The sequence below is a fragment of the Carassius carassius genome, chromosome 33 (genome assembly GCF_963082965.1).
Source record: "Carassius carassius chromosome 33, fCarCar2.1, whole genome shotgun sequence".
Taxonomy (NCBI): domain Eukaryota; kingdom Metazoa; phylum Chordata; class Actinopteri; order Cypriniformes; family Cyprinidae; genus Carassius; species Carassius carassius.
In genome coordinates this window covers 29166132-29190572 of record NC_081787.1, presented here as the reverse complement: position 1 = coordinate 29190572, position 24441 = coordinate 29166132, and the positions used below count along the sequence as shown (strand labels likewise).

Here is a 24441-nt window from a genome sequence, read left to right as displayed (position 1 = left end):
ATTTGCTCTCTTTAATCACTTGATGTTTGATATTTGTTGTCGGATTAACGGGTTAAATGAATCATTTTTGTCAGCTAAAGCTCTTTGAGGAATAATATTTACAGCTTTGAGTACTCGTTGAGGTTTCAAGTTAATATTTTAATATAAACCTATCCATGCAGGTATAATTTATAACTCAAGAAAAAAATATTACTTTTGTAATAATACGATTGTCTTTTTAAAATTGTGTGTAATTTTTGAACATAATTGTATGATGCTAGTATGATTCTGGTAGAACTGACTTTCGTGCAGTCTATTTGTTGACACGGAATAAACTTTTATTTCATAATTCTGAGTTTATATCTCACTATTGAAGGTTTTTTTTCGGTTCTGAGGGTGAAGGGGTAGAAACGCGGGATATAATCTCAGAATTTAGACTTTTTCAACTTTCATGCAACTCAGAATTTACATCTGGCGATTATTCGGTTGTTTCCGCCAGTTTATATTTTTACACAAAATATATGTATTCTCACAATTCAGACTCCTCAGATTAGCGAGTTTATATCTCGCATCTAAACATGAAAATAAAGAGGGGAACATCTGTTTACGGTGATATACATTATTACTTAGATTTCTAGTTTGGTTAATCCTTTTATTAAATAATGTAAATGAGTGTTATTCGGTATATCGCAAACGCAACACTTAAAACCGGAGCCACTGAAATGGTCCCAAACAAGGCTTTTATTTTGAAGCGGGGCTACTGCGACTTCCGGCGGATCAGAATCTGGGCGAGCGCAAACGCGGTTTTGAACGCTGGTCAGAGAGTCGCGAGGACTTCAGAGGCGGTGAGCTCTTCTAAACCATCTTTTCATGAGTTTATCATCGCGTTATGTCTTACACAACGAATCGTGTGTGTTCTGATGTCCGTTCGCGGTGTTAAACGCATGTTATGAATGTGACAGAAATACAGGAAATGCTCGTCACAGGGCGCGTCTGACTGAAGCGCGAAGCCTGCGATCACTAGTATTATTATATGAGAAGACTGTTTTACCTAAATTAGCAAAGCATCCTTACACACTACAGTAGTGAAACTAAAAACAGTATTACCCGTGATATCGATAAGAACCGCGATTAAAACGCACTGTACACTACCCATTATAATAATAGTTTGAATATTTTAGCGGGTAAGTTGTGCTTTATCGTCGTGTGATGTTTGGACAGGCACTGCTAATAGCAGCTATATCCCAGTCACAATACTGTTATTGTTGTGAAGTGTTTGATAGTTAATCTAGCGACTAGCATTAGCAGCTTCCGCTTTAACTCACCTGAGAGTCAGAGCTCTCTTCTGATAATCAAGGCTGCGTTTATTTGATCAGAAATGCGGAAATATTTGTAAAAATATTATTACCATTAAAAACATAATGGTTTTCTATTTTAATAAACTTTAAAATCGAACTTACTCCTCCAGTCTTCAGTGTCACTCGATCTTCAGAAATCACTCTAATATGATGATTTAGTGCTCAAGAAACATTTCTGATTATTAGCAATGTTGACCGTTTTGCTGATTAATATTTGTTTGGAACCTTTGATACTTTTTTTCAGGATTCTCATCAAAACATCCTGGACCACAGCATCACAGGCTCCAAGAAATAAATAAATAATAAAACTATCAAGCAGCAAAAAATGTTTCCAGCACTGATAATAAATCATCATATTAGAATGATTACAAAAAATAGCTTATTGTTATGTGATATAATGATCAACTATTGGGTTTAATCTTTTTGTCAGATAGTTTTCTTTCAATTAGGTCCAAAACTAAATATATAAAAACTACAAAACCTGTGCTGATTGAAAGAAACGTGTTGACAAAAATATAGAGCCTAATATTTCACGATAATACAGCAGAAAGAGATTTCAAGAGGTTTAAAAAGGCTGGACATTTTTGACCTGAAACACCAAACAGGGTGGAGATGCATCAGTACTGAGACCAAATGTCAATAGTTTATCATGGTTTTTGCTAGAAACTGTGCTTTTATGGAGCTTATAATATGACAAAACTATTCTCATTTATCAAAACTGAATTTCATGTGGCATTTAACAGTTCTGAATTAATTTTTTGAACTTCAATATTGAACATTTGAAATTTAACAGACTAGTTTATTTTCATGGTAGTTTTTTTTAAATAGACCTATATTTTCAAACATATATTTATTTTTCTATGTTCTGACTGCAAATATCCAGTTTCTAAAAACACAGCTTCAAGTTTTCAAGAAGAAATCCAGAACATCAAATTCAATATTAAAAATTCAGCACGCAGACCGTGGAGAGAGCAGGTCAGAGTCCATCCACAGGGAAGAGTAGACGATCCCAGAGAAGTCAAAGCAAGCATGCTAGTTGGGTCCTGTTATAAGCTCCATAGAGTACAGCACACATTAGTCTGTTTCCAGTCTCTGAGCGTGCTCTTGACCGCAGGTGCCGCTGCCGTGAGGACGCAGGATGCAGACCATTAAGTGTGTTGTGGTGGGCGACGGGGCGGTGGGGAAGACATGCCTCCTCATCTCCTACACCACCAACGCCTTCCCCGAGGAGTACATCCCCACCGTGTTTGACAACTACAGCGCTCAGATGAGCGTGGACGGCCGTACGGTGAGCCTCAACCTGTGGGACACGGCGGGGCAGGAGGAGTACGACCGTCTGCGCACGCTCTCCTACCCACAGACCAACATCTTCATCATCTGCTTCTCCATCGGCAGCCCCTCGTCCTTCGCCAACGTGCGGCACAAGTGGCACCCGGAGGTGACCCACCACTGCCCCGGCGCTCCCATCCTGCTGGTGGGCACCAAGAGAGACCTGCGCTCGGACGCGGAGACGCTGAAGAAGCTGAAGGAGCAGGGCCTGGCTCCCACCTCGCACCAGCAGGGCGGCGCTCTGTCCAAGCAGATCGGAGCGGTCAAGTACCTGGAGTGCTCTGCGCTGCTGCAGGAGGGCGTGAGGGAGGTGTTCGTGGAGGCTGTGCGCGCCGTGCTCTACCCCATCACCAAGAAGAATACCAAGAAGTGTGTGCTCTTATAGTCGTCCGTGATGGAGATGAACTCGTGAACGAGCTCTTTCTGATTTGGTTTCGCTGACTTCTGTGTGTCTCATTCCCTTTCTGCATCAGTCTGTTGAAGTTGCTTGCCTGTCTTTGTTGTTGATTCTGTTGCCAGATCCACTGAATGAAAGATGAGGATCGTCTGTGTCCGTCAGGACTCACGGCGTCTCCCGTGCGTTTAGATAAAGTGCAATAATATAATGAAGACTGAATCAGATTCATGGTTAGAAATGTCCCAGCAAAATCTTTGATGCGCCTTCAAAACCATTGTTTTTTAATATGCATAGTGTTTTATCCATAGCTGTTCAGCAATATTTCGACAGGTGAGAGGGATCGTTTGGGTTGCATTGATTTAAGTGTGAATTTCATTATTTTACTCCAAAATCTAAAGAAAAAAATGATTATACATTCCATCAAGAAATGCAATCAATAAGGTTTCGAGTCAAATCCCACAGTGCCAAGAAGAAAATCTCATCCCCGAGACGCAACGACTGATTATTATATTTTTTTTTCATATTTATAGTTCGACAAATACTGTAAAGCTGTACATTTCCAAATTATATTTTACAAATGCAAAACGTCTTAATGGTCCCAACCAGATATTTCTAATGCAAAATATATTTTCTTATATCTTATATATATTTCGGGGTTAAATGTTGACCTTGGAGTTAAGTTAACCCATCATCCTGGAGTCGTGCCTTAAGTGTTTTTATAAAGAGCTGCTGAACAAGTGTTGGTGCTGTTGTAGCGATGCTCTTCTTCACTGACTCGTCATGTCTGCCTCGGTGTGTAACGCTCGTTTGTTTTTAGTGAACGCTGATGTGTGTTTCCAGCCCAAAGACATGCTAATCTGCTCAAACCCTGCAGAGTTCAGCGTCTCATTACACGTCTCTTTCAGAAACGGTTGTTTGGGTTTATGTTGTTGTTATTATTAACTGACAAGTTTTATTTGTGGTTTTACATGTTGAAAAAGAGGCGTGATGTTGTACTAACAGCACAGTATTTCAATATCTCGTCGTCAGCCTTTAATATGCGAGATGATTTCCAGTGTTGTCGTCACAGACGTCTCTCTACATCTCGATGCAGTGAATATAGGCATTATGTGGTGTTGATGTGATGTTTTACTGGTGATGTGTGATTGATTGGCTTTGAGAACTGGAAGTCGTGGTTAAACCTTATGCAAAACTGACACCGTTGAATGGCAGTGTGTTGTGGTCGATAAACTGTGACTACACAGCCAAGGTTTTAATAACTGAAACTTTTTAGCTTTTTCTTAATTGTCCGCCAAACTTGGCCAAAGAGTGCCTTTGGAAAAACCCCATTAAAAGGTGTATAACTGGACGTGCGTGTGTTATCATTAGAGTCACACCTGATAACATTCGCTACGCTTGTTTCTGTGGTTAAACCAGGACCGTGTCTCCAATCATTCAGTTTCCAGAGTCCTGTAGGGGAATGAATCCTGTGCAGACGCTGGTATCACTATTAGTTGTGACGCTGGTGAATGACGAGCGATTGTGACCGTGAACTGCTTTCTGTTTCATCTTTCAGAGGCTGTGTGTCTATGGTGTGTGGTACTAGATTTATACACTGGGAAATCGATTTTTTTTTTGTCAATTGCCTTTTTATAACCAAAATGAATTGTATAAATGAACTAACCGTGAAATTATTTTAAATTATGCTAAATAAATTTTTACACACAAGTTGCGTGCTGTTCTTTGAGTTTGATTGGCTCGTGTTCCGGTCTCCACCCACACCGCTTGCTGCTGACTTGCTGAAGTGCTGCACATGTTCTCACTTGAGACGTTTCCGCTGATGCTGCTGTGCACGAGCCACAACAAAGAGCTGATAGATATCGAGAGCGGCTGCAAGCAGCTCCACAAGAGCATGTGGCAGGCATGAGTTGGATGCATTGCTTTGTGGTGGCAACCTAGATGCTGCCTCGACTCCATGTGATGTTTCAACACTTCAGCTGCAAACAGACATCCTCCTGTGTGGCCTTTTTAATCTCCTTTATTAGGGGAAATGCATTCAAGTGATTTAAATTTGTAATGATCACCTGTTTGTGTTCATACTCTACAATGCAGGTTTAAAATGTTGCCCTTTCTGTCATTTAGTAAGTATTTTAATCTCACAGTTTCCACTAGATGGCACTGAAGACATCTAGTATTTTCAAAATGAAGTTTTGGTTTACTGCTACTGAATACTGTGCAGTGCAGACTCATTCATACAGTTTTCTGTTCACTTAAATAAAGAGATGTAAGTGAGAATATTCTCCTGAGCCAGCTGTTTCAATGAGATGCACTGCTGGACAGAATAAACCAACCATGTGCCATGTAAAACTAGTGTTTTTAAACTTAAAATGTAAGCATGCATGTTTTGTCTAAAGCTTGAATGCATGATAGCACATATCTTAATCATTATTTTCAAACAGATGCTTCTTTAATCGCGACCTGAGGCCTGTACCGTGATGTTTTAACTTTCTCTGTACACTCCAGCTTTGATCCTGAGTTCATGAACAACTGTGGAGTGTGTGCACATGAGACTGTGACATCAGCAACGAACAGCCAATCACATGCCAGGTGAGCTTTCTATTGTCTTGTCCAAATACCCACACTTGCAGTCTTGGGCACTTGAGAGCGTGCACGACAGGAAGAAAGTGAGCAAGACTGTCCTGATCTTAAAAACACTAAACTGTAGTACATTAAATCTGCTCCAGAGCGGTATTCAAGGCTTAGTGTATCCCGTCATGCATCGTGTTGTGGAAATAAACCACCAGACTTTTTGCCAAGACCAAGAGTTAAATATTAATAATAATGAGATATTACATATAATTTGGTAGTAAAACAAAGTGCTACACGTTTTATTGCTGCATAGATTAGTATATGTATTTTATACAACATTTGGAACTGCTTTGACTACTTTTTGACTACTGCACAGACATTTCGAAGTTGATTTAAAAATGCAACGTACTTAAAATAAAGCTATGTAAACACTTGCATTTTTACAGTACTATAAGTGTGTTCCATCAGGTAATGAAAAGTTTGACACACACTTGTGGTCTTCATCCTCACTTGAAACCTTTGGCCAAAGACAGTTTGCTCACAGCTGATTGGTCCAGTTGGAGTTTGAGATCTCTTACCCAGAGCAAGGATAGCTGTGTTGTGTAAGTTATGGTAACTAATACCCAGACCTGGTGCAAACTAATCTTAAATATACCTGACTAGCCAGCTAAACCAGCTTCATGGTACAGGCCACGCATAACTAACCCTGTCATGCTATAAAAAGGTCAAATTATTATTAAGAATCAAACTGATCTTGTCTTGAGTGTCTTGTCATGTGTCAATGAAGAGTAACAGATTTGTGCTAAGAGGCATTCCAGGCATAAATAGATAATGTGTGTGTGTGTGTGTGTGGGTGTGTGTTAAAGAAATAATAAAGCATTGCTCAACAACTAAAAAATAAATTAAAAGAATTATGCTTTCTTCATTGTGATCACAGAATGCTTATACTACCTTTTTTTCAAAACTTCTAAAGTATGAAAAACATTTTTAAAAATAGCAGTTGTAAGTCGATCTCATCTCATTTAAAAAAATATCAAATTCCACATCCAGCCGCGTGCATAGCTTTTGCATCAGAGTAATTTTTTTTTAGCTAAAGTCAGTTCATTGATGATTCAGTGATGTCATCATCCAGTTCAGCTCTCTTCCAATAGTGTCTGTGCAATCAGTTAAGTGTCCCTAACTAAGCAAGACCACGGCGACAGCAGCAAGGAACCAAAACTCCATCGGTGACAGAAATGGAGAAATAAACAGACTCAGTCGAGGGCCAGTTCTCCTCAGGCCAGACGAAACCAGCATGGTGTGGTTTAATTCCAGCCTGTAACACAGGTGCAGAGGACTCAGCTGGTTCCTGTGGTCTTGAGCCTATGGCCGTCTAGTTGATGAGGTCTTTACAGGGGATCTGTATCTGGGGCTCTAGTTGTCCTGGTCTCCGCTGTCTTTCAGGGATGTAGAGGTCATTTCTAGGTGCTGATCCAGCATCTGGTCTGGATACGTACTGGATCCGGGTGACTGCAGTGACCCTCTGATCTGGATACAGACTGGATCTGGTCGCTACGGTGACCTCGGAACAAGAGAGAAACAGACAAATATTAGCGTAGATGCCATTCTTCTAATGATGTAGCAAGTACATACGGTGTTATGGGAAGTGTTTCCGGTTCCGGTTTACCTAATTAATGCAGCCTAAAAATCCTTTAACGGATTTGGATATTAAAACCATATTATTGTGTTGCGTGTATGCCAGGTTAAAGAGATGGGTCTTTAATCTAGATTTAAACTGCAAGAGTGTGTCTGCCAGCCTAAAAAGATACTCATGACAGTTGACGGGCCACTGCAGTGCGTCGTTACGAAAGCTTATCATTTGCACGTGTTTTTAAGCCTTGCCAATTTAAACATTCAAAAGAGTTTGGGGTGTTTGTGGTGCTCCGTGTTTGGGGTGCACAGAGAGAGCCGCGACTCACGGACAAGAACGCCGAACCGAGCTCTCCTTCGTGTCCTCCTGCACTTGAACGAAAAAATACAAATTGAAGTTTAAACATACAAACAGAAAAAGATGTGAAAGAACCCAATTCAGCTCCCGCAGTGTTCTGGTGTTCAGGGTGCGTGCAGAGAGAGGCGTCTCTAAGCTCTCAAACAAAATTTACATGTTTGTTTTTTCTTTAATTGCTAATGTTAACTTTTTACACCACATACTGAACAAAATTAAGCAGTGCTTGGTAACTGGTAAACAAAGTATTGATAGTTGTATAAATATTGTCATAATAACCACTGTCTGAATTTTTGGTTGATGGTAATCAATTACATACCTTTCTACCAAAGTTATCTGACATTATAAAGATGAATGTGTCCTGACACAGTTTAACTCTTGAGTTCTTGTCATATTTTATTACAGTTTTCTAAACTATAGCAAATAAACTGATAATGTGTGAAATGTTGAAGGTGTCTGAATAAATTTTGGTTTGACTGTCTATTAAATTATTACATTGAAGTCAATGCGGTGCTATTTTATATTTGATTATTTTGTTTCTGTACCTGGACACCTACAAACTTGAAAAATTTAAACATTGTGTAAATAGCACCAATAAATACATAGACAAACATACAAATAAAAAAAATCAAACAAGGCCCACTGTTACAACCTGCACCAGGGACCCGCAAGCCCCAGCTACGGCCCTGAATGTGGTCATACTTCCTGGTTCTAGTAAGAACTCTTGCTGCTGCATTTTGGACTAGCTGTAGTTTGTTTACTAAACGTGCAGAATAACACCCAATAAAGCATTACAATAATCTAACCTTGAGGTCATAAATGCATGGATTAACATTTCTGCATTTGACATTGAGAGCATAGGCCGTAATTTAGATATATTTTTGAGATGGAAAAATGCAGTTTTACAAATGCTAGAAATGTGGCTTTCTAAGGAAAGATTGCTATCAGATAGCACACCTAGGTTCCTAACAGATGACGAAGAATTGACAGAGCAACCATCAAGTCTTAGACAGTGTTCTAGGTTCTAGGAGTTTTTAGGTCCTATAATTAACACCTCTGTTAATTATTTCAGAATTTAGCAGTAAGAAATCATCCAGTTTTTTTTATATCCATTATACATTCCGCTAGTTTTTCAAATTGGTGTGTTTCGCCGGGCCGTGAAGAAATAAAGAGCTGAGTATCATCAGCATAACAGTGAAAGCAAACACCATGTTTCCTGATGATATCTCCCAAGGGTAACATATAAAGCGTGAAGAGTAGCGGCCCTAGTACTGAGCCTTGAGGTACTCCATACTCCATACTGCCGGTCATATAAGTACGATGACAATGCAATTCCACTAATGCCAACATAATGTTGTATTCTATTTAAAAGAATGTTGTGGTCAATTGTGTCAAACGTGTCAATTGTGTCAGAAGCTCAAGTTAAAGTTTGATGAACTGTGTGAATTATGAAATGACATAATGTGACAGATACTGCAGGAGTGAGAGATGATTCTCCTCTAATGAAGTATTCACACAGTACCCAACGAGTCCTCGGCACAGATCCCTACAACCAGTTTTGAATGCATCATCCTGGGACCAAAACACAGGTTTATTAAGAAGGATGATCATCGTGTTTAAGGCCACTGATAAACCAGATTTCTACCACTTTGCTTTCATATTTTTTCAAAAGAAACTTAGTATTCATCAATATTATTTGCCTGCACTGACACCACTGGATGAAAACAAAACTTGAACTGAATTGAGCTGGATGATGAAACTCTTGTCTTCTATGGAGCTGCTTTTTAGCTGAATCAAACTCATTCATAATTCATGAGTTTTGCAACATGGACCCAGTTATTAAAATGAGCTGAATCAACACTGGAACTGAGTGATGATACTATTGTCTTTATAGCTGAGTTTGTTTGGATTTACCTCATTTCTGAAAGTAGTGAATTTCACTTGTGAACAAAATAACAATATCACATAATACTTTGAGAATAAAGCACTGTTTTCATCCCATGGCTCTTTGACTTGTACAAATGACTTGTAGCAGAGGAAATGCGATAGCAAATGCAGTCTTGACATATTGTGTTCACATGCCTGATGTTTGGGAAGGCAATCGTGTGAGACTGTTCTCAAATTATTTTGGCTCAGACATTTCAAAATCAATAAAATAACATTTGAGACGGTGTGTGATGAGAACAGTGCTCTGGTTAGTCCGGTTATCCAATCACATGGTCACATGACGTCTTTGATGCACATCGAGGACATACCATGTGTTTCCATCATAGTTTCTCATCTTATCGGATTTAAAGGAATACATGTTTTTTTAATGCACATTTTTAGAATTGATGTGCATCTATGCATTTCCATTCATTATTTTATATGATATTCTAAAATTTGCTAAAAAAAATAGGTGGTTGTAAAACATAGCTATTGATTTAGTTACTTTCCTGTTTAATCCTGTGAAGCTGCAAGAAACAATCTCTATTATAATAACCGCTATAAAAACAAAGGTGACTTGTCGTCCTTAAACACATCCACACCCTTTCGTGTGTGAAAGCTGGGAGTGATTCCACAATATTTCCCCTAAAAATGTAAATAATTTTCCTCATTAAGATTTTGCAGTTTGTTGTCAGTTGGTTTCCCATAATAATCCACATGGAAGGCTTGAGTCTCACCAGTGAATTAATTTAGGCTTTGACTCGCACACACATACTCTCTCTCTCTCTCTCTCTCTCTCTCTCTCTCACACACACACACACACACACTAACTCATACACACTTACTCACACTCACTCACACACTCACTCACTCACACACACACACTTACTCACTCACTCACTCACACACACACACATACACACACACACACGCAGTAACTCACACGCACTCACTCACACACACACACACACACACACACACACACGTTGTTTTTGTGATGTGTAGTTTTTTACAAAAGCCCTTTGGACTTCTGCTGACAAATAAACAGAGACATCTCTGTCCAAGTTACAGAGAAACAGCACACATTGCTTATTTACATATGCCTTTGAAACTATTCAAAGCTGGTTGAGAATCAGCAATGTTACCCATTAACATGAGCACACACACACACACACACACACATTTGTTTTTGTGTAAAGTGTGTTCATCCCATAGGTGTAATGGTTTTTATACTGTACAAACTGTATATTCTATGGCCCTACACCTAACCCTACCCCTCACAGGAAACTTTGTGCATTTTTACTTTCTCAAAAAAACTCATTCTGTATGATTTATAAGCGTTTTGAAAAATGGGGACATGGGTTATGTCCTCATAAGTCACCCTCTCCTTGTAATAGGCTACCTGTGTCATACCCATGACATTATACAGAGTTGTGTCCTGATATGTCACAAAAGTGTTGAGTGTTGTGATATATTTACTTCTACAATGAGTAACATTTTAAATAAGTCCTTAAAACAATGTAAAAGGCCACAAAGAAAAGTACAGCTTCCATGGGTAAGTGATGCAGTACGACAGTTAATAAAAAAAGAGATTTTGCTTTAAAAACCTATCTTAAAACCAGATATGACACAGATCTTATGTTATTTAAAGGTTTACGAAATCAAGTAGTGAAAGAATTGCGCAACTTAAAAGCAAACTATTATAAGGAAATTGTAAAGCAATGTGGAAACAAATTAACAGTCTAATTAAACCTAAAGCAAATACAAATAACTCATATGAGCTTAAATGTGAAGAAAAAAACATATCAGAGTTGCTAATGCTTTTAATCAATTTTTTATTAAATCAGTACAAGATCTTGCTTCTAATTTTTTAGATGACGAGCCCAATAGTGTCAACTTAAACAAATGAGAATTCCTTTAAAATTAGAGAAGTGGATCAGGCAGTGGTACTGAAAGCTATTTCAGACCTGAATACTAATTTATCCAAAGACAACTATAACATAGACACAACTTTCCTCAAAAAATATTCTCAAATTATCATTCAACCTTTGACCCACATTATAAATATCTAGATTAAAACTGGAATATTTCCAGACGCGTGGAAAAAGACACTGGTTAAACTCATCTTTAAGTCCGGGAATACCACAGACGTTAGTAACTATCGACCAATAAGTCTAGTTCCGGTAATGTCAAAAATACTAGAAAAAATTGTTTCAGAACACCTAACACAATATTTAGAAATACATCAGTATATACATGCTCAACAGTATGGTTTCAGACACAACCATTCCACTGAATCAGCCATCTGCGCATTATTGGAAAATATTGTGCAGCCGCTTGATAGAGGAAACATCGTGGGTGCGGTATTCCTAGACTTAAAGAGGGCATTCGATACAGTAAACCACAGCCGTCTTATTTCAAAACTGTCATCTTATAATATGTCACCCCAAGCATTATCATGGTTTGAGTCATACTTGCAGGGCAGAGAACAATGTGTAGTCATTGATCATGTAAAATCTGCCCCATGTAAAATTAAGAGCGGAATCCCTCAGGGAACCGTACTAGGGCCTGTTCTCTTCAGCCTGTATGTGAACGAGCTGCCTGAAGTGTGTCCTGAAGTTCAGATGTATGCCGATGACACTGTGGTTTATGTGTCTGGCAAAAGCCCTGTTGTTATCGGCAATACGCTGACCAAAAGTCTTGAGAAAGTGTCTAATTGGCTAAATAAATCATGTTTAACACTTAATCTGAGGAAAACTAAATCAGTGTGTTTCTCAATGAGTGACCTTAACGTTAAAATGAATGGTGAACTCATCGATCAGGTAGAACAAGAAAAATATTTAGGAGTGATTTTAGATTCTCAGTTAAATTTTAAAAGTCATATTAAAAATATCTCAAGAAAACTGAAGGCCAGTATGAACTGTTTCAGAATGATCAGGAACAGTCTAACATTTGAATGTGCTCATGTCTTTCTGAACACTATGATCATGTCCCACTTGTACTGCACCACTGTTTGGTCCCAGACTAGCCAAACTACTCTAAAGCCTATTGAGAGGCTTTATAACCGTGCCTTAAAAATGTTAGATAAAAAGCCCATTCGATTCCATCACTGTTATATTTTAAGTAAGCATAAAATCTTACATTTTGTTAATTTTGTTAATCTTAGAGGCATAAAGTTGTTTTTTAAATGTTTGACTGGACTTGCACCTGAGCCACTTTGTAAATTTGTGAACAGACTGGATACCTCCAGATCAACAAGAGCGGCTACACGGAGACTGTAAAGTCCCGTTTTGTAAAACATGTGAAAAGGAGCCAATTTGTGGAACTGCCTTCCTACAAATATAAAGACTTTAACTAAACTGTCCACCTTTAAAAAACTAACAAAAGCCTGGCTCATAGAGCAGCAGCAGTGTGATCATGCTGATCAAAGATGCACTAGCCCTCAAAACCTAAGGGACATATATGTAAAAATCAAGACCAAGAAAAAATTAATAAATAATTAAAATAGGGGGCATCTTTAAAGGAAAACGAGATTTTTTTTCTTACCCCACTGGCGGATATTTCTTCTGCTGATCAGAGAATTTGAAGCTTTTCTGCAAATAAGACTTAAGTCATTTTGCTATTCAAGCAAATGTATCTTTATTACAGAATGTTTTTTTCATTTAAGCCATGTCCTCATCTGCAGCATCAGCTGCTAATGCACACGTAGTGGACTTGTTGACCAGTCCGAGTGCTTTTAAAGGAAAACCACACAAGATCCAGTAGCTTCAGTCTCCTGCAGATGGAGACATCGCCTCTTCCACAGCAGACACTGTTTGTGTGCCTTACAAAATCTAATCAATTAAGTCTGTTGTCATTTGAAATTTAGTGAAGAGTAGATACACTTACTCTAAATCTCAGGCTTTTCTCTTTTCATTTGACCTCGTGAAGCATTTGCCTCGATTATAATTCACAGTCCCTACTTTTTAATCATGCTATTGCACCATTTCACTATTTATTTAATTTTAAATGGCAGATAAAAGATGCTTAGCAATATCACAAACTGATTCTAGTCCACATCTGGTGTCTCCAAAACCTCCAGCTCATTCATTTCTGTGGGATATCTGTAAAGCTTGTCTGTACGAGACACAGCAACCAAAGACCCGGAGCCTAGCGCGGGCTCAGTTTGCCCCATGCTGAGGTAGAGCAGAGAGAGAGAAACTGGAAGAATCAGTCCACATTTCTTTCCTCAGTTTAACAATCCTTGCTCAGCTAAAGCACACATCTGAATGCACTGAGAGTTGTTGGAGAACTTCAGATGTTGTTTTGTCAGTCGTCTGTAGACCTGAACACTCTTGACGGATGAGTTTTCCAGCAGTTATGCAAACTTGTGTGGAGTATATTTCAGACCTTAACTTTAAAATCAGTTCAAATAAAAATATTGTATCAAAATAACCAGGCTGTCCCACCCTAAAAGTCTCCTGTACTCACATATGTTCCAAATTGCTCTTAAATACTAATTTATTTAAGTATACAGAGCACACAAAGTAACAAAAGCTGACCAGAGAATTTTTCAGAAATGCAGGAAAATATCAGGTGGTCAGAGTAATAATCAGTTGATGTTGTTGATGTTTTCACCATTATTCAGAACCGAATTCATATCTAACAAACACGCACAAAGCACAGAAGTGTTTAAATTGTGTCCATGTTTCACCTATAAAGTGAAATGAATCGGCCCACTATGAGTGAGTGATTTCACATACAATGCCAAATTAATTTTGAATCAATATTTTGTCATTTTTTTTAAGTCCTTACAACAATATAAATTAACTTTTGAAGCAACTGAATAAGAGCTGTTTTCCAAAAAATATATAGGTTATAAGCTTATTTTTATGTTTATTTAACAATAATAATACATTTATTATATATAGCACTTTAAAAGTTGCTTTCTCAAAGCACTTTACAATCAGACATCACACCAGAGAAAACAGCACACTTTAAATACAATAAATATACAACAAACAATGCAAAATAAAATGAACAATCAGGTAAAAGCAATCCTAAAACGCAAAGAGTTTTTAAAGTTGCTAGTGAATTTGCTTCCACTGGAGATTTAGGAGCATAAGAAGAAAATGCTCCTTCACCTCTAGAACGAAGCTGTGTCCTGGGGACAGACAACTCTGAGAAGAACACAGATTACGACATGGTGTGTGAGGCATTAAAAGATCAGGCAGTTAGTGAGGAGCCAGATCATGCAAAGCCTTATATGTCTTATAAAGCCTTATATACCTGACAGGGAGCGAGTGCAAAGACTCCAAAACAGGGGTAATATGATCACCAGAACTGGTCCTAGACAGAATTCAAGCAGACGAATTTGGTAAGTATCGAAATATGTTAATGGAGCATTTAGATACTCCAGCAAGAAGACCATTAAAATAGTCAACATGAGAAAAAATGAAAGAATTTATCAACCTCTCAGCAACTGAGAAAGACAATATTGGACGTAAATGTGCTATATTTCTGAGCCGAAAAAAGGATTTCTTAATTCTGCACAAAAGGCTCAAATGCTAAATGCATAAATGTAAATGGCAGCGAAGCATCAAAGATGACTCCAAGAATTTTTAGTTTGCTTTAAAACTCCAAGGGAAGAACATCAACAGACAAAGTAAGAGAAGCAGTTGATGGGGAGAGATGAAGAGTACGACTTCTATTCTAAAGACAGAGAACTAGACATCCAATTCTTGATCTCAGTGATCAAGTGATCAAAGATGCACAACATCCAGATGTTGACCTGGTCTTTAATGAATATAAATCTGCGTATCATCAGCAAAGAAGTGATAATTAAGGTCAAGATATCTTAGTGGTTGACCAAGTGGGTAAATATACTTACTAAAAAGTAAGGGACCTAGTACTGATCCCTGTGGGACACCTGTATGAACAGGACCAACCTTGGATCTATAGCCACCCATAAAAACAGCTCGACTGCAGTTAGTAAGATATATACAGTGTTGGGAAGGTTACTTTGGAAATGTAATAGGTTACAGATTACAAGTTACCCTGTTTAAAATGTAATAGTAGTGTAACTTTTTCAATTACTTTATTAAAGTAATGTAACTAATTACTTTTGAGTACTTTTTGATTACTTTTCTAAATTTGTGAAAATTGAAGAATAATAAATAAAAGCATACACATCAACTTAAATACAGTTATCTAATAAGCATGTGACGTATTCTGTGTACTAAACTCCTGAAACATTGGTGTTTTTTTTAAACTGCTGTCTCTTTGTATATGCCATCCATCCATCCATCTTCTTCTGCTTATCCGGGAACGGGTTGCGGGGGCAGCAGTCTAAGCAGAGAACCCCAGACTTCCCTCTCCCTAGACACTTCCTCCAGCTCTTCTGGGGGGACACCGAGGCGTTCCCAGGCCAGCCGGGAGACATAGTCTCTCCAGCGTGTCCTAGGTCTTCCCCGGGGTCTCCTCCCAGTGGGACGCGCCCTGAACACCTTCCCGGGAAGGCGTCCAGGAGGCATCCGGAACAGATGCCCGAGCCACCTCAGCTGACCCCTCTCGATGTGGAGGAGCAGCGGCTCTACTCTGAGCTCCTCCCGGGTGACTGAGCTTCTCACCCTATCTCTAAGGGATCGCCCAGCCACCCTGCGGAGAAAGCACATTTCGGCCGCCTGTATCCGGGATCTTGTCCTTTCGGTCATGACCCAAATCTCATGACCATAGGTGAGAGTAGGAACGTAGATTGACCGGTAAATTTCTTCACCACGACAGACCGGTACATCGACCGCATTACTGCAGAAGCTGCACCGATCCGTCTGTCAATCTCCCGTTCCATCCTTCCCTCACTCGTGAACAAGACCCCAAGATACTTAAACTCCTCCACTTGAGGCAGGAACTCTCCACCTCTGGTGAAGAGTCCATCCTCTCTCGAGGAGTGTGGTTCCAGAGCCCAAGCTGTGCGTAGAGGTGAGTATATGATGATAGTTTTCTCAAAATAAATAAAATGCACATGAAGTGAGACAGAGCAGTTCTAGAAATGATGTTTATGTGCTCGTGTACTCCTATATTGAGGCAGCAGAGGTTGAAAACACTGCAAGCTTCAGTAGGCCTATGTGTAGTAAATGAAACCATGTCTTTGCCATTCATTGACAGGAGGGGCGGACTGGGAAAAAAAATCAGACTGGAAAATTCAAACTCATACAAACAAATTCATGGACAAAACTATATTTTTGTATGGACCTGACATAAAAAAGGTTTAAATCTTTAATTTGGGGACATGCAAAATAATTAAAAGTTCCTCCTGAACTGCACCTTCACTTCCATTTTTCTCTTCAGTCTCTTTATTTTGCCCTGTTATCCATCTCTCTCATGACTTTAATACTCAAGATTGAACAAAACTATACTTTACAATACAATACTCTACAATACTACAATATCTTTATAGAAAAATCCTAATACTGTACACGAGTCATATTTTTCCCTTACAAAAATTACCTTGCTTTTATTAGCCTATATAAAAGTAAAAATAACCTTGTTTTGTTTTTGTTTTTTTTGCAAATGGATTTGTATTTATTTTTAAATAAATACATTTGTAAAATAATTTAACATTTTTGCTTACCACAGTTAAACAATAGTAACCATTTTCTCTGGATTTATAGTTAAATATTAAAATGTTAATTTTCGTAAGGGTTGTGTTGTTGTCTGTCGTAGCTCCCCCTAAACCTATAAAAAATCTGATTGTTTTCAGATAAATTCCTACTGTAACATTACAACAGATAATAATGATGTCTTTTCTATAGTATTTTGAGTGATGACTGATGAGCAACGTGCTGCTGCTTGATTAAATAAATAAAAAAACAAAGACAAAAAAGCATCTTTACAGATGAAACTGACCTGAAACCCTGAACAGTAGTTCTGCTTCTCTGCTCCAGCTGTGCGCTTCCACAGTACACTCTATTCTCTCTCTCTCTCTCTCTCTCTCTCTCTCTCTCTCTCTCTCTCTCTCTCTCACACTCTCTCTCTCTCTCTCTCTCTCTCTCTCTCTCTCTCTCACACTCTCTCTCCCCCTCTCTCTCTCTCTCTCTCTCTCTCTCTCTCGCATTGACTACTCTGAGTCTGATCCAAACCGTTTGGCGGAGGCGCGGAGAGCGCGCGAGTCATGACTAACAATTCATGATTTATTAGAGATTTAATTATCAAATGGCGGATTCGCAAATGATCGCTTTAGTACATTCGGCAGGCAATTATACAATAATGATATTAAATAGTGGGGCAAAATCGGCTGCCAGGCCACCGGGAATTGTCCCGGTTCTCCCGGTGTCCAGTCCGCGCCTGATTTCCACAGACACGCGGAATGTGCAGGAGTCATATATTGCATTTTTGGGGCTTAATATTCACAGACACTTGTCCATGTCATGTTTTGATTTAAGTGTAGGCTACTGACCTACTTTTGATTTAGTCATCCAAAATGTGGCATATTCCGTCCGCGTTAGGCGTTTCGTTTTTATGACTGGATTCTACGAACCAGACTGTATTCCCGCATCCCGGAAATTATTAGGGCGGTATGTCTCAGAATAGTCAGTGCAATTTGGGAATGAAATCAGTTAAATCTGTATGTGGATGTGTGTAAATATTCAAATGTAATCCCCTTTGTAATCGTTAAAAATTTCATAAGTAACTGTAATTTAATTACTCATTTTTTCGTAGTAACTGTAACTAATTACAGTTACAATATTTTTGTAATTAAATTACGTAACGCCGTTACATGTAACTAGTTACTCCCCAACACTGGATATATAGGACCTGAAGCAGCCAAAAACTGTCTCTGACAAACCAAATACAGATTCAAGTAACAATGAATGATCAATAGCATTACAGGCTGAACTAAGATCCAAAAGAATGAGAAGAGACAGAGAGACAGAATCGGAAGCTTTTAGCAAGTCAAATATTTCCAACTACATTAATGAGATTTATGCAAAAAACAAACAAACAAAAAGAACAGAATTCACTGTGGTATGAAAAGAGTATTCTCTGAACTGGACACCAATAGAGGGTGAGATTTCGTCACATGGAGAGTTGAGGCTGAAGCCTCTATTGAAGCCACTGAAATGATCTTTTTCTGAGCTCTGCATATGCAGAGGGTATGGGTACAGATTTGGTCATGATTTGCAGTCTGAAGGAGTCGACACTAGTTGACGTACATCACTCTGGAGATTCTGGATGGCCAGAGTTGACAGATCTCTCAGAAAATCATGTTTTATTATAAGCACAGACAGACTGAATCCATCCAGTCAGAGGATCAAACGTGTGTCAGGATAATGTTCAGTTAGTTCTCATTTCATTATTCTGTTTTCTTATCTATCTATTCTGATTTTAGTCATTAAACACAGATTATATAGTGAGCATTTTTCATGTGTGTTTGACCACCACACCACTTTCATGACAACACATTTGTTAAGAAAGTTTGTTGTGTTCAGAATAACCCGAGAGTCTGGAAGTGTGTGATTCTCAGTCATTTAGTGTGTGATATAGAGTCTACTTGAAATAAAATAAAAATTACAAAAATTATATTTATTTCAAATTCTTTCCAATGCAGCATTTCTCATTTGGTTTAACTTGATGTATTAAATAACTAAAACTGAAATACTATTTAAGAAAAAAAAAACTAATGGGTGAAAACAAAACACAAATGGCTAAACTTTTAACTCAAATTAGCATGAAAGCAGAATATATAAAAATTGTATATTTTTCAAAATACGTCAGTGATCATAAAATACATTCATTATTGTTATTATGTTGTAATGTGTGGATTTACATGGTGTTTTGTAGCTGATTAATAATTTGTCATATATTTTGAAATCTTTTATTTGACTGTTTTTGTTTATTATATATTTGTATTTTATCTGCTCTATTTAATCTAGACATCATTGTGACTGGCACATGTGAGTTTGGGTAGGGAGAAGGGTGATCAATACAATAATGATACAAAAATAAACATATTTTATCATTTGTTGGTACTGCTGTGACTTCAACATCATAATTTTTTCATATACTGTTTTCACTTACTATATAATCAGGAAGTCTGCATATCAGCATCTGATTGTGTGTCTGTATCATTGCACAGCTGTTGTTCTTGTTCTGACGGAGAGCAGCTGTTCTTCATTATGGTGAGAAGCTCAGAGTAATGATCAGGTCTGCACAAGTGTACGTCCCCTGTGTGTGAACGCCGCTAAACACACAGCAGTCGACCTCTCAGTCCTGAGGTTTATTCAGATTATTCTGGATCTCAGAGCCTTTTCATTTCAACAAGTTCAAGGAAATCTGTAAGGGTTACTGAACACTCAGAAAAAAATGGTACCCTTTCAAAAGGCACAGATATGTACACTTCAGGTACTAATATGTACTTATAAACTACTAATATGTACCTCTAAGTGTAAATAAGATACACATATGTAACTTTTAGCCGTTGTACCATAATGTCCCAGTGACAGCTCTGTAACTTAATTTTTCTAATGTGTAATTATTGGGCTTTGAGGATCACCCAATCAGACATAAAGCATTTACATTTAGGAGTTTATAATGACATGGTTTTAAACAAAAATCAGAAAACATTTTATGTTTTGGCCATTCATTTAAACCACACTGGTGTTTTGGAGACCGTTATCATCTCCGTGTAAACTGCAAAAACTCTGAAAATGTTGATGCTGTGTGTGTGCATGTAATGTGTTTCGTTTACAAGCGTGTGTAGATGTGTAGTGTTTCTTTCCATCTGGCAGGAAGTGCATAAGTGCATAAAGTCAATGGATTACCTTTAACCATTTGGTTAACAACGTTCTTCAAAATATCATGTGTTGTGTTCAACAGAAGAAACTCGTACAGGTTTGGAATGACTTGGGGATGAGTAAATGATGACAGATTATTGTTTTCAGGGGTTAACTATCCCTTTAAGGCCAACAAAATCCATTCACAATTGGTTTCAGGAGACACATCACACATGTTCAAACCAGTGTTGTGCTAGTTACTAAGAAATAGTAACTAGTTACAGTTACTAGTTACTTCATTCAAAAAGTAACTCAATTACTTTGTTGATTACTTACACCAAAAAGTAATGCATTACTGTTAAAAGTAACTTTTTGGTTACTTTTTTAAAGAATGTTCTTTAATGTTCCCATTAATGCGCTTTTATGCGTTATGGTCTATACAAAAACAAAACTGACTTAAACAGAAAGTAATTTTTAAACACTATTTTATTTAAATCAGGCCAGCACAAACTGAATATTGTATATCACAAGGATTTCTGAAATAAATAACAAAACAAGGGGAATAATATGTTCAGAATCAAAAACTAAAGTGGCTTCTGCATCATAAAAGCTGTTGTGTTGAGCCCTTAACAATGTTCCTTTCACAGCTTAAGTATGAAAACTATCAACAATGGACAACACAAAACATTTTGAAATAAATAAATGAAAGCAATTCTGAATTATTCAGAATCAATTTAGAAAAACTCAGCACCAAAAAACTGCTATTATTGACAACCATAAATTATATGCATTTATATATATATATATATATATATATATATATATATAAATGCTGTTTAAAAATTAAATCTAGGTTATCATGCTAATGAGCTGCCTGAATGTGATGGGACGTTGGAGCTTAGCTTAAAATAACAAAGATAAGTCTTCATGTTAACAAAGAATAGTACACAAGCATCTCCAAAACTATCAAAGGTTATTTAAAAATAGATTAATTCATGAACTATTTTATGACACACATTTTTACTGTCTTATTTATTTAGCCTATAAATTAAAATGATAAAAATAACTATTATTATATATTATTATACAGGTTATGCACACAAAGCTTTTATCCAAAAGGACTTACAAAAGAGGAACAAATTACTCCAGAGTCAGTCACAATGCCCGGTTTATTACACAAGTGTTAAGATTATCACAAATTAAACAAGATTTTGATGCACATCTTTCTAAATCGTTGTATTCCACCTCGTACTACACTTTACTGTAGGCCTGGCTGTTCCACATAATAATATTCAATAAAGCTGTATGTTAAGTACACGTAGGAGCTGGCTGCATGAATCCGTGATTACAGTTTACAAAATCTGAGCGCACGGATTGGAAATTCATGGGCTAGGATAGGACATTCGAACCAGGAAGACACAGCTTACATTTGACTAAAAGGTTTTTGTCTTTATGCTCATCTAAAGTGAAATAATGAGCATATTTCCACTTTGAGAAACTCGTGTTGCTCTCGCCTTGACTCGCCATGACTGCCGCACATACTTGAATAAACGGAGACACGCCCACAGTGCGCCTTCGTGTTTACAGTGGTTGGCGTCCACCAATCCTACAATGTGTCGCTGCAAACAGGTTCGGCTGCACTTCAGCTCAAAATTAATTAACTTTTAAAAAGGAACAGACAATGCACCATATGGTAACGGTAATGAAGTTAGTTTATTTAAAAAGTAATGCGTTACAGTATTAGTTACTGTCAAATGTAACTGCGTTACAGTACCGCGTTACTAATAACGCGTTACTTCCCAACACTGGTTAAAACCAGGTGTTTGGGAAAGCTGGTAAACCTGTGATTCCCACTGATCTGATCCTGAGCCTCCTCTGTCACATCTCCATCCTCTGGATCTTAGTACAGATATCCTGAAGCCATCACTAAACTCGTCATCATGTTGAGCTTCTGTTACTGACATACTGCAAAATATCTCATCGTGTTCTGCTGAACAATGAAAGGTTTGGAAGAACATGATGACGTAATGTTCATGCTTGTGTGTACTGTCCCTTTAAATTTGATTTGCATTCACTCCAACCACTGCACTGAATAATAATCCAAGTGGCAAAACAGATTACAGTACAGTACCTCCTACAGAGCTTACAGTTAATTCCTCCATCATTTCAAAGGTTTTTAGACTTAATGCAGATATTTGCCATACATTTTTATAAGTTTTGTTTACATCCTCAAAATACCAAACTGGTATGTCAGTAATAATTATTTGCTCGTTTTCATATGTGGTCGACAACATGTGTTTTATACTGTTTTATGAATTCATCCACTATTTGGACCTGAGGTAAATGTGTGCAGTCATCTCTATAATATCCAGATGAACCAAACATGGGTCTTTGTGGTGAACTGTGATGTGATTCCAGAAGAAAACACACAGATCTCTCTTAATGTTGTTGGACTTGATGTTGGAGGGTTTGGGGGTAATCACTCATGACCTTCTCTATGTTTTTTGTCCAGAGCAGTGAGAAGAAAACGCTGAGCTCCGTGATGATTGTTTATTCTTGTCCTGCTTTGTGGGAAATGCTGACCATATCACTGTCTTGTGCAGGTTTGTGTCTGACAGGATGCTTTTAATGGTCTCTGTGTGTATCTGGGCAGACATCCCAAACCTTCCCAGACACTGATCCTAATGTATTCTTAATTTATGACATTTCCTCTGCTTTCACAGACAAAATGCATGTCTGAGCTGTTTTAACTGGAAGAAACTTGCATTTACACATCTTAAAATATATCAGTTCCATTGTTTTGTCTCAAGATTTCTAAGGAACGTTTATAAAAGACACTTAATTGAACTATGGCCTAATCCTAGCTTAGTCTAAGCCCTGACTGTGAAACCAGGCCGTTTTCTTTCCTTTATTCACTTATCCTCTCACTCATTTCCCATGAAGAAACATTTGTGTTTTATTGCAAAACTTTTGCGTTCCCTCAAGAAACTTGGTATTTGCTCATAAAACATTTGCATTTAATTACTGTGTTCCCCTGCTAAACTTAGTTTGCTTTCAAAACATTAGTATTTTCATGCAAAACTATTGCGTTTCCCCAAGAAACTTTGCCTTTGCATGCAAAAGCTCTGAGATATTATTTCTCTTCTCACCTTTTTTGAGAAGGCATTTTTCTTGTGTCTCTTTAGCAGTTCCTCAGCTTTGAAATGAACTCTCCCTTTAAAATGCTTATTTATACAGTTGCACACTACAGTGTATTAAAACACGCACTGTAAAAAATTGTAAAAAACCTCTCCAACTCAAACATTTCTAGCGGCTGGTTACATCTAAATTTTTCAATTGGCCTAATTGAATTTATTAAATTAAATTCACACTAATTCAATTTGGCCAATTGAAAAATGACGCAGTGATCAGTTGGAGAGGTCTGATTTTTTTTTTTTACAGCATGCACTGGAATTTTATATGCTTTGTTTTAATCTCTTGATGCGGTGACTGAATTAGATTAAATTCTCGATATGAATTGCTCTGGAAGTATTACTGTTTTTTATGACTGTGAAAGAATCCAGCTATCCGTCTCTTGGCGAGGTGTCAGTAATTATACAGAAGGCTTTGCTCATGTTCTCTGCCGCTGAAATAGATTGTGTAAGTGATCTGCCCACGCAGCCACCAGAATAGACGCCTGAGCAAATGTGGCCACGCAGAAAGCAATTAATACTCAATAGCTACCTGCCTGCGGCAATGGTTTTTATGGTAAATGTGATTACAGCGTCCATTTTCATTTCAGAAATCGCTGTTTTTATGGATATATAATGTTGCAAGGCTGCACACAGTGTTTGACAAGCTTTAACCAAACACTGGGAAATATATCAGTCGGAAACATTACAACTGATGTATTAGTGATGTTTTCTAAGGCAAACAGTGCTATTACTGTGGAATATTATTCCAGAAAAGTAACCTTTAAATCCCGAAGTAAGAAAGAAATGGCAATAATTTCCACAGTAATTTTATAACAGTTATTTTTATGCAATGAGGCATCCTCTGGAGGACTTCAAAATATGACACAGCTAGTAACCAAAAGCACTTAAGAAAGTGTAAAAATTCAGTTTTGTTGGTTGTCCATAAATTTGATAACTTGACCTGTTGGATATCAAA

At 37.7% G+C, this 24441-nt stretch overlaps 1 protein-coding gene across 1 annotated transcript; it reads left to right on the top strand.

Annotated features, from left to right (window-relative positions):
• Nucleotides 1–669: 669 nt before the first annotated feature.
• On the top strand, nt 670–3186 carry LOC132114065 (rho-related GTP-binding protein RhoG-like). The gene is made up of 2 exons (XM_059522198.1): nt 670–824; nt 2452–3186. Exon 2 carries the CDS (start codon nt 2476–2478, stop codon nt 3049–3051), a length of 576 nt encoding a protein of 191 aa, XP_059378181.1. The 5' UTR covers nt 670–824; nt 2452–2475; the 3' UTR covers nt 3052–3186.
• Nucleotides 3187–24441: the final 21255 nt, after the last annotated feature.

What these genes read in the sequence shown, in the direction of transcription:
- LOC132114065 (XM_059522198.1), top strand. Translation starts at nt 2,476, where the DNA reads ATGCAGACCATTAAGTGTGTTGTGGTGGGCGACGGGGCGGTGGGGAAG.